An 11,480-nucleotide genomic window follows, 5' to 3' on the forward strand; every position below is an offset into this window, starting at 1 on the left:
GGGAGTCGCAGTATTCCCAGCAAAACGTGGCTCAGTCCTCCAATCTCAGACTGGAACGTTCCATCCAAAAGGCCCAGGTTACTCTACAGAGTGCCTCTGAGTGTGTGCAGAGCGTCCTTCCCTGCCCACTCAGTAGTCACATGCAGACCCTACCTGCCACCCTGCCAGGGTTGGCCTGTGGTTTCTCCACCCTCAGGCGGCATGCTAAACACCCCCATCCTCTTTCTCAGTAACGAGAAACACCCCCAGCCCTTTCTCACTAGGGTTGCCAGCTCTCCAGGTCTGGGCTGGGGTCTCCAGGAATCTGCATCCCACTCCAGGTGATGGCTGAAAGCAGCCCTGGAGGTTTCTAACAGGGCCTCCTCCAGGAACGTCCAACACCATAACCTGTTAGAGCGGGGGAAGATCTCCAGGGATAGTTGCAGTCGGAGCTGGAAATCTTAGAGATAATCAGAGAGGAAGAGGAAGTGGAGGAGAGTGGTGGGACAGAGCAGTAGCGCCCAAAGTTGTGACTAGGAAATGTGGTCTCTGTCCGAACTGCAGCTTTTGGTTCTGCCTCCGTGCAGCTCCTCCTCTTGGTAGACCTGGGCACCAGGACGCTCTGGGAAGTTGCACCTGTTACCTGGCATCCCAGAAGGTTGCACGACAGGCTATCCAAGCAGACACGACTGCCCAGAGCATCCTGGTGCCCAGGACTACCAAGAAGAGGAGCCACACAGAGGTGGAACAAGATGGTCTGCTCACGGGGCGGACAAATCCCTGCGATCTGGCCCCCAGGCAGGGTTCAAGCAGCCCTGGGCTAGAGCCTCAGAAGGGTCTCCTGTCCACCACACTTCCATTCCCCTCTTCCGTCCTATCAAGAAGCGATGGAGGTGGGCACCCCACCAAACCACTGCTCCAATCAACCTCAGAGTCAGTGGTCCCCTGAAGGCCAGTCGGAAAAGTGTTGAGCAAACCTCCCTGGGTGAGGAGGCAGCACTCCCCAAAATTAGCAAAGGGTCTGACACAATCCTGGAGTGAAGAATATGGGGCCGTTCTCTGTTTCAAGAGCATTAGAAAAACGCACAGAGGGCAAGTCTATTCATGGCCACTAGTCATTATGACAATGTGGAACCTCCAAGTTCAGGATGAGTCTATCTCTGAATCTTTTTCTGATGTTCTTATATGCCTCCAATCAGCCTGACAATCTGACAATCTTATATGCCTGACAATCAGCCTGAAGAAAACACAGGTCATGGTTCAGGATGTGGACTCACCTCCCTGCATTACAATCTCTGAGCATGAACTGGAGGTTGTCCATGACTTTGTGTACCTTGGCTCAACGATCTCCGACACTCTTTCTCTCGATACCGAGCTAAACAAGCGCATCGGTAAAGCAGCTACCACGTTTTCCAGACTCACAAAGAGAGTCTGGTCCAACAAGAAGCTGACGGAACATACCAAGATCCAGGTCTACAGAGCTTGCGTCCTGAGTACACTTCTGTACTGCAGCGAGTCATGGACTCTTCGCTCACAACAGGAGAGGAAACTGAGCGCTTTCCACATGCGCCGCCTCCGACGCATCCTCGGCATCACCTGCAGGACAAAGTTCCAAACAACACAGTCCTGGAACGTGCTGGAATCCCTAGCATGTATTCACTGCTGAAACAGAGACGCCTGCGTTGGCTTGGTCATGTCGTGAGAATGGATGATGGCCGGATCCCAAAGGATCTCCTCTATGGAGAACTCGTGCAAGGAAAGCGCCCTACAGTTAGACCACAGCTGCGATACAAGGACATCTGCAAGAGGGATCTGAAGGCCTTAGGGATGGACCTCAACAAGTGGGAAACCCTGGCCTCTGAGCGGCCCGCTTGGAGGCAGGCTGTGCAGCATGGCCTTTCCCAGTTTGAAGAGACACTTTGCCAACAGTCTGAGGCTAAGAGGCAAGGAAGGAAGGCCCATAGCCAGGGAGACAGACCAGGGACAGACTGCACTTGCTCCCGGTGTGGAAGGGTTTGTCACTCCCGAATCGGCCTTTTCAGCCACACTAGACGCTGTGCCAGAACCACCTTTCAGAGCGCGATACCAGAGTCTTTCGAGACTGAAGGTTGCCAATACAATATGCCTCCAATATTGGGGGGATTGGGACCACAGATCAAAGCTGCAGCTAGAGTCCTTGGAGCCTGACCAGCCGGTGAAGCTGAAGCTTTTCCTGGTATTCATGGTTACCAAACAGCTGTCCAAGACAGGGAAACCCAGCCGGGGCCGGGCAGGGAGGGATGTGGGGTGGAACACTGGAAGGATGCACGTTCCCCCCTCCCGGGGTCTCTGGGCCAACCTGAGCCTCTCTCTCCATCCAGGCCTATCCCCCTGCGCAACTTTCCTCCACTGACTTTCGACATGCCGGCCAGACCCCTCTTCGAGCTGTAAACAAGGGCTGCCTGTTTCCAATTAGGGCCATTAGGTTGAGAGGAATTGAATAATCCGAAACAGGCAGACGGTCGCTGACTCTCTGGACGCAAATTGAGAACGGATGTGTCTGCAGATGGAAGGGCGCAATTCCATGTGTGCACATCAGACCAATTTGGTCTGCAGTGGCAGCTGGACTGATGCCTCCGCAAGCTGCCCGGCATGGCTCAAAGACAGCCTGGAGCTCTCCTGACATTCGGCTCAGCATCTCTTCGTTGAAGGCGCACTGCTTAGGGAGAAGGAGGATCGATCCGATAGGCCCGTCTTCCATGGAGAGGGAAGTGTGGGCACCACAGCTTTAGGGAGGCCTGGGCGTAACAAAAGAGTGAGAGCCTCTGCAAGAGGCCCCACGGCAGAGAGTACAAGCTGGCGCTGCCCTTCCACAGACAGCCATGAGCAGGCAAGGGCAGAGACTGGCGTGATCCTGCCCATCCACAAGGCCAACTGAGGCTGTCGCCTCAGGTTACGGCTTGGCAAGGAGTGCCTGCTGCCCACCTACAGTCTGGCCCCTGCTCAAACGAAACCCCCAGTGCTGTGTTGCTGCTGTTGCTCTGTGCTCTGCACATGCTCAGATGCACCATCTTTTTTAAAAGTGTCTCACAAGGGCTTAAAATGATGAGGGCGTTTTTGAGGCCTTCGGCTCAGAGTCAAGTGCTTTCTCAGCGCGATCCCTCCCCACAAGGCAGGACAACGATGCCAGGCTGACAACACCCGCCAAGGAACACCGCCTGGTCCCCTGCGGAATGCCCCCGCCTCCCAAGGGAGCCAATGGAGAGCCCAGCCGGCTCCTCCCGCCAACGTCTTCCCCAGTGGCCTGCACCAACCTCTGCGTGCAAACCCCCAAAATAGAACCGCTCTCCCCTCACTCACACTGGCAGCCGCCACCAGGGAGCAGCCGGGGGGACGTGTCACTCTGCGATTTCGTTCCATAAACACGGCCTGAGGAAGAACATGCGCAGGCAGATTCCCGTGACAGCGCCAAGGCCTGCCTCCCCCAAACAGCCCTGCCTGCTTGCCCTGGCAAAGAACGGAACTCGGCCTCAGCTCAGATCCTGGAGCCCAAGATTTGGCAGGGATTGGGCCTCCACCTGCACATTTGCCCCCCTCTCCTCCTCAGCACCGCTGCCCGCTGGGTCCCCCCCTCTGTCCTTCACATGGGGGGGGGTAAACCGAATGCTAGATGCAGGGGGGTTGCAGCAAGGATCTTGTGGTCTTGTGCGTACTCCCTGAGACATCTGTGAGATACAGGAAGCTGGACGAGAGGCCTGATCCAGCAGGGCCTTTCTTATGTTCACTCTTTGTTTTCCTTCTCCCTATGACACGCAGCCCTCTGAGGTGGGTCCTTGGCACATACGGTTTCCCTCCAGTCCTTCTTTCTCCCCACAAGCTCCGGGCAGCTCCATCCTCACATCCGCAAGGTGTTGCATTCCCAGGTAGGGCAGAGAAAGCCTGACCCTCCCCAAGATGGAAAGAAGACGGAGCTGCTGCTCCCCAGCTGAACCTCCATGATGACATCCAGACCTCCATTCCTCGAAGCCAATGTAAATATTTTTCCGCCAACGGCTGGACGCCTGAGCGAGGGAGCGTTCCTGGGCGCATGCTGCTCTCGGCCTGATCCGCAAGCCGTGCGCACCTGCGCTCCTCTCCTGGCGATGCACCTTCTCCGGGAGTCGGCAGAAGTTGGCTAACTAGGAACTCTTTGCGGAGAGTGCATGAACATGGACAGCATTTTCTGGGTTTGCCAAATGTCTCCCAGGCAGTACTGCAGTGTTCTGCTTACTACAACAACCCCCTATATAAGCAAGTCTTATTATGCCCATAGTGGAGATGGGAAGACTGAGGCCTCGAGGGAGCGGCGTGCCTGAGGCATGACCAATTTGCACAGCCTCCCTTCTTACCCAGCAGCCTGTCAGCCACCCCGTTTTGTGAATGTGAAACAGAAGAGGCGAGGAAAGTCTCTACACAAGCTCTTATCCTCTACACTTCCTCTTCGCTCCATCCTGCTTTTTCCTTCCCAGTTCCAGGAAGCAGGAGGAAGAGTGACAGAGGAAGACAAGCGGGCAGGAGGCAGGCTTATCAATTTGCCACCTGAGGCGACAGCCTCACTCGGCCTCACAGGCGAGCCAGCCCTGAAAATACGAACCATCATCCAGAACCGGTTTTCGGTGTAAAAAGAGATGCAGGTCCCCAAATGGGAGCAGAATTATGAATGAGCAGGCCCGGCTTCCCACTAACCTTCAGCCCCAGAGCGCTTTCTGGAAAAATAAGTCTCCGGCGATTGGCTCCTTTTCCAAGGTGCCTCCAAGGGGAAGGCAGTGCTGTTTGAACACATGAAGATTAATATTGACACACAGGGGAGCAAAACAACAAAGGTCAATTCGAAAGGGAACAGCAAGCAGTTCCTTCCTCTTTGGAAACACCAACCACCACCGACACCCCCAGGGAACAAACAAGGGAAAGAGGCGGAGAAGTCCATGCTGGGGGCTCTCCCCTTCAGGTCGGGTCCATCTCCCTCCCTGTCAGGAGGCTGCCTCCCACTGAGTCTGACCCTCAGTTCCCCCGGCTCAGCATTGCCAGGCACAGTCATGCAGCGGCAATTTCAGGCAGGCTCTGCGCCAGCTTCCTTGGAGAGACTGCCAGTGATTGAATCAGGGCTGTAAAAGCAAAGGCAGGGACTGCACCTCCCACCCCACTTGTCTGCCTCTCCCTCCTTTTTTCCCTGCTGGGCCAAAGCTGCAGGGGGGCTTCCTGTCTTTGTGATTCCCTGCAGCTTGGACTGCTCTGCTGCTGAGGGCAGACATTTCTTTAACAGGCTGGTTTACCGCCCAAGCCTATGAATGTCTACTCAGAAGTAAGTCCCATTTGAGTCCATGGGGCTTACTCCCAAGAGAGTGTGGATAGGACTGGGCTGTTAGGCAGCTACAGAGGGATCAGGACAGAGAACAGTGTCCTCTGGTGGCTGAGACCGGAAGGGCAAAGGCTCTAAAATCGGACCACACAATTAGACAGCAACTGTTACCCTGCTCGTGCCCAATCTCATCTGATCTTGGAAGCTAAGCAGGGTCAGGCCCGGTTAGTACTTGGATGGGAGACCGCCTGGGAATACTGGATGCTATAGGCTTATACCATAGTCTTTCGAGACTGAAGGTTGCCAACCAACCAACCATTTCACTTTTGCCTGTTCTTTTGCTGGAGCTTTATTGATTTATTTTTCACATTTTTATATTTTAATGCGGGATGTTCCTGGGAGGCAGGGCCTCTGCATCCGCCCATGGCATCTCCCCTCGCTCCATTCCTGCCTGCCTCCCTCTCTCCTTCTGTCCCCCAGAGCAGGTGGACCTGGCCTTGGAGAGGAAAGACAAAAGCCCTGAGTCTGTTGAGTCCGTTTTGTACGGCTCACCATTTGCCCCAGCCTCTCCTGGCAGAACCATCCACGTGATCCATGTGCAACCTCAGCCCCTTGGCTTGTGCATGCAGCCTCCAGATTGGTGCCTACCTGTGTCAACAAAAGACTCAGGCCACAGCAGAAAAAATTAAGATACAGTGTATTATTCTCAGCAGGGAGAAAAAGAATATGTGGAACTCCTTGACACAGGATGTCGTGATGGCACTTTGATGCCATTCGAAGGGAACTGGACAGATTGATGGTGGAAAAGTCTATCACAGGTTGCAAGCCCTGATGGGCATACACAAGCTCCGGGTTCTAGACGCATGCTTTCTCTGAATGCCGGATGCAAAGAAGTGGCACCTTGTTGTCTTGTGGGCTCCCTGAGGCATCGGATGGGCCACTGTGAGGTGCCGGAAACTGGACTAGATGGGCCTTGGGCCTGATCCAGCAGGGCTCTTAGGTTCTTAAGCACTTGGGGAATTGACAAGTTTTGCCCTGAACTAAGGAACTTGCATCACAGAGGAGGGTTTGTAAAATGGCATGAAACTGGTTTAAAGATTTGCAGTGTAGCCCAGGGGTGGGCAAACCCCGCCCCACAGGCCATTTGCAGCCCTTGGGGACCCCCAGTTTGGCCCACAGGGAGCCCCCAGTCTCCAATGAGCCTCCGGCTCGTCAGGGACTGTTGAAGCCTGTGCTAACCTAGAACTGCCAGCCGTGACCACCAGACACAAACTGTGGGCCGAGTTAGAGCAAGGCCTTTTATGGTCTCCATGTGTTTTCAGCATTATTTTAACCTCCCCCCCCCCCCATTGCCTCGGAACAGCTTCTGTCTCCAGGTGTTTCTGGCTTGGTCTGTATGTTTTCACTGTGCAAGAGGCGTGTGGCAAACGGTTCAGTAGTTCTCACCTGTTTCTGCCTGGATAGGGAGATGCTCTTTACACTCTCACATAACACCAGAACCAGGGGACATCCACTCAAATTGAGTGTTGGGAGAGTTAGGACAGGCAAAAGAAAATATGTCTTTACTCAGCGTGTGGTCGGTCTGTGGAACTCCTTGCCACAGGATGTGATGATGGCGACTGGCCTGGATGCCTTTAAAAGGGGATTGGACAAGTTTCTGGAGGAAAAATCCATTATGGGGTACAAGCCATGATGTGTATGTGCAACCTCCTGATTTTAGAAATGGGCCATGTCAAATGCAAGGGAAGGCACCAGGATGCAGGTCTCTTGTTATCTGGTGTGCTCCCTGGGGCATTTGGTGGGCTGCTGTGAGATACAGGAAGCTGGGCTAGATGGGCCTATGGCTTGATCCAGTGGGGCTGTTCTTATGTTCTTAAACTACAATTCCCAGGAGGCCTTGCAGGTCTCTTGTTATCTGGTGTGCTCCCTGGGGCATTTGGTGGGCCGCTGTGAGATACAGGAAGCTGGACTAGATGGGCCTGTGGCCTGATCCAGTGGGGCTGTTCTTATGTTCTTATGCCTGCCTGAGTAGCTCCGTAAAATCCATTCATTCATACAAGTGCCATCTCTAATGTATTAATGTATGTAAATTTATGTAAATTTATTCAAACTTGAAATGACAAGTTTGTGGGGGCCTTTTTCCCAGCCCCTGACATAGTGTCAGAGAGATGATGTGGCCCCCCTGCCAAAAATGTGCGCCTGCCCCTGGTGTGGACAGAAGGAGCACAGAGACGGTTCGGTTCTTTTTCGGCAAACCCCCAAACCACATTGGCGCCCTCAGCCCGGCTCACCTTTGTTTTTCTCCCTCCAGATCCTGCCCTTGGCTTGAAGGAGAACCTGTGTGGGCCACTCTGCCTCCCTCCCACATGCCCTTTGTGGAAGCTCCTTCCCCTCGCCCCCATGTGGAATGCCTTCCTGGAAGGCGATGAGGAAAGGCCTCTCAGCAGCAGCATGAATCTCTCTGAAGCACCGCTCAATCGCACCGTGGAGCCCCTGAGCCCTGAGTCCCCAGGAGACAGACACTCCCTCTGGGAGGTGGTCTTGATCATCCTGATGACAGGGGTCCTCTCCTTGGTCACAGTCGTGGGAAACCTTCTGGTGATCGTCTCGTTCAAGGTCAACCGAGACCTGAAGACGGTCAACAATTACTTCTTGCTCAGCTTGGCCGGGGCCGACCTCATCATTGGGGCCATCTCCATGAATCTCTACACCACCTACATCGTCATGGGGCACTGGGCCCTGGGGAGCCTGGCCTGTGACCTGTGGCTGGCTGTGGACTACGTGGCCAGCAACGCCTCCGTCATGAACCTCCTGGTCATCAGCTTTGACCGCTACTTCTCCATCACCCGGCCACTCACCTACAGAGCCAAGCGGACCCCCAGGAGGGCGGCCGTGATGATCGGACTGGCTTGGGCCATCTCCTTTATCCTGTGGGCGCCTGCCATCTTGTTCTGGCAACACCTCGTTGGGGAGCGGACCGTTCCGGAGGACACGTGTCAGATCCAGTTCTTCTCGGAGCCCGTCATCACCTTTGGGACAGCCATCGCTGCTTTCTACCTCCCTGTCACCATCATGGTGGCGCTTTACTGGAGGATCTACCAAGAGACCCGCAAGAGAGCCAAAGAGCTGTCTGGGCTCCAGGGCTCCGGCCTGAACAGCCAGCGGGCAGCACCCAAAGCACCCCCAAGGGGGGGCAGCAGCAGCAGCAGCTCAGAGCAGTCACACCCACTCACATCTCCTTCGGTCGCAGCCACAGCTCCGGCGCAACCCTGCTGCTTCCCTGGGTGGAGATCCGAGGACGTCCATCTGAACCGGAGCAGGAACGACAGCTGGAACACCACAGAGGAGGAGGAGGACATGGAGGAGGCCTCTGCCGACTCCCTGACCTCCTCCGAGGGAGAGGAGCGACCTTTTGAAGTCCACACTGTGTGTTCGGCCGTCTTCCGGCTTCCCATGATCGGCACCATCATGCAGCAGCCGCCGCCGCAGGCCGAGGAGGCCACTGGCAGGGACTGGGTGGGGGCAAGGGCCGTCAGAGCCCCAAAGCCACTTCCAGGCGTGGACAAGAGGCTCAAGCAGGCGCCCATCCCGCTGACAGGCAAGGCGCCCACCACAGCCCAGAGCCAGGCCTTGAACAGGCAGCCGCGGAGGCGGCACCGGCTCACCAAGAGGAAAACGGTCTCCCTGCTGAAGGACCGGAAAGCCGCCCGGACGCTCAGTGCCATCCTGCTGGCCTTCATCGTCACGTGGACCCCGTACAACATCATGGTGCTGGTGTCCACCTTCTGCCAGGGCTGCATCCCGCAAGGGCTCTGGAAGCTGGGCTACTGGCTCTGCTACGTCAACAGCACCGTCAACCCCCTCTGCTACGCCCTCTGCAACCGCTCCTTCCGGACCACCTTCGGGATGCTGCTGCGCTGCCGCTGGGACCGAAGCCACTGGAGGAAGATGCCCAGGAGGGCCGCCGTCTCCCACAGGACGCTGCACCACTGAGTGGGAGGCAGATGCAGGGAGCCCAAGGTGAGCAGAGGGCAGCGGGAACAAAGCGGTGGGGGTGACTGGAGCCAGGAGGGACTCGCAGTGCTTGCTGGGGAGTGTGTATACTTTTTATTGTGCACAGCATAAGCCGCCCCGAATCTTGGGAGAATAAGCAACCTGAGCCCACTTTCTCATCTTCGGAGAGCCCGTCTCCCTTTCCTCCTGCATAGTCGGATGACTGCCGGTCTGTCTGTGCCGTCATCCCCTTCCAAGATTGGAAAATTGGAGGAAAAATCCATCACGTGTTACAAGTGATGATGACTATATGCAGCCTCTGGGTTTCAGAGGTAGCCTCTCTCTCAATGCCAGATGCAAGGGAGTGGTAAGAGGGTATGGTGTTGTCTGCTCCAAGTCATCTGGTGGGCCACTGTGAGATACAGGATCAGATGGGCCCTTGGCCTGATCCAGCAAGGCTCTTCTTGTGAACAGGAGGTTCTTTAAGTACTCAGAACACAAGAGGAAAGGTCAAAACCCACGTGTTGCATTGCACAGGGGAGGGGGGATGACCCACATTACAGTGGACTCTTGTTTCAGTGGAGGGAAAAGGGTGTCCATCAGCGCCCAAAGTCTGCTAAATCCAAGGGTTTCACTGCACTGAACTTCCCATTTTCTCTACAGCAGCGGCTTCCAACCTTTAGGAGCCCGTGGACCACTGACAGAAACACTGGACTAGTCAGGGACCACATGCACCCACCTCCATCCCCACCATACAGAAAAATGCCATTTGCTAGCCCATGGGGGAGCGCTTGGTGAGACACTGGAAATCCCAGCTGCAAGGGGTCTATTCTCCACCCTCTCTGGTGGTCCATGGGGAAGCATCTCGCCAAGTGAGCTCTCCTCCACAGACTACCAGAAAGGGTGGAGAACGGACCCTCTGGCAGCCGGCACTTCAGCAAGCACCAGAGAGGGCGGAGAATGGACTACCTACAGCCACAGCCGCCACTGCAGTAGTCCATGGGGGAGCGCTCACTTGACGAGACGCTGGAAGTGATCAATGGTGATCATCTTTTTTTCCTGAGACCTTGCAGACCACTTCTTACGGTATCATGGACCACCTGTGGTCCCCTGACCACAGGTTGGGAACCAGTGGTCTAAAGAGTGCAGGCAAAGCTACACACCCCTTACACACACCTCCTGCCTCAGTGTGCAACCTTTTAAAAAAACAGGAAGCATGGAGTGGATGAATGCCTGGGATTTCTGGAGCTTGTCAAACCAAAGCCTGTTAATTCAGGGGTTCCCTGTAAAGTCAGGTTCCGTAGGCGGGCATCCCACAGAGCGGTGCGGTGCATCTCTAGGCACAGAGCAGAGACAAGCTGCCACCCCCCCTTGGGGGTCTTGACTATGTGTGGAGTCAGAAGCTCTTGACACCATACAGGGTGCCTGACTTCGTGTTGGGCCTTTTGCCTTCAGACACTGAAACTCAAACCCCCTTATTCCCTGTCTTGTGTGTCTTGGCAGATCCCACCACAAAAAGTAGGGAGGGCAGTTTGCTAGCTGAATGACGGTGTGCATAACGGCACCATCTTCTACACCAGGGGTGTCCAAACGTTTTGGCAGGAGGACCACATCATCTCTCTGATACTGTGTCGGGGGCTGGGGAAAAAAGAATTAATTTACATTTCAAATTTGAATAAATTTACATAAGTGAATATATTAGAGATGGAACATGTAAATGAATGAAGGTCAACAGCAATAGCTCGAGGCCTATAAAAGGTCTTGCAGAAAGCAGGGCCAGCCTTTCCTTTGCTGCCGCTACTGCATCACAGCCATGAAACAGCAATCAGTGGAGGAAGCCCTTGTCCCACAGCTCACGTGAGAGGGAAAACCGTCGTCCTCACACTGATAGCAGTTGCATTGGGCCAGCATGGGCTCCAGCAAGTCTCCAGAGGGCCAGCAGACTGGGGGCTCCCTGCAGGCCGGATTGGGAGTCCCCAAGGGCCGCAAGTAGCCCCCTGGCCGGGGTTTGGGCACCCCTGCTCTACACTGATCTTCCAGTGTTTATAAATTGATAGTTCAGTGTCGTAAACTTAGGGGAGTTTGGGGTGCTCAGAGTTCTTGGTTCTCAAACCCTAAAGCCCTCAAGGCCCCCCTGTCCAGTAGTACTGCCACCACCCTGTATGTGCCAGTGCCTCCGTCCAGGGACACT

At 55.2% G+C, this 11,480-nt stretch overlaps 1 protein-coding gene across 1 annotated transcript; it reads left to right on the forward strand.

The window, feature by feature from the left end:
* Window positions 1-7,819: 7,819 nt before the first annotated feature.
* CHRM1 (cholinergic receptor muscarinic 1) lies at window positions 7,820-9,289 on the forward strand. Its single transcript, XM_066610373.1, has one exon. The coding sequence runs from the start codon at window positions 7,850-7,852 to the stop codon at window positions 9,287-9,289; it is 1,440 nt and encodes a 479-aa protein (XP_066466470.1). The 5' UTR covers window positions 7,820-7,849.
* The last annotated feature ends 2,191 nt before the right edge of the window (window positions 9,290-11,480 follow it).

This window comes from Tiliqua scincoides, chromosome 15, assembly GCF_035046505.1.
Source record: "Tiliqua scincoides isolate rTilSci1 chromosome 15, rTilSci1.hap2, whole genome shotgun sequence".
Classification (NCBI taxonomy): domain Eukaryota; kingdom Metazoa; phylum Chordata; class Lepidosauria; order Squamata; family Scincidae; genus Tiliqua; species Tiliqua scincoides.

Bases quoted from the DNA above. Each gene is read 5' to 3' on its own strand.
- CHRM1 (XM_066610373.1), top strand. From the start codon at position 7,850: ATGACAGGGGTCCTCTCCTTGGTCACAGTCGTGGGAAACCTTCTGGTG.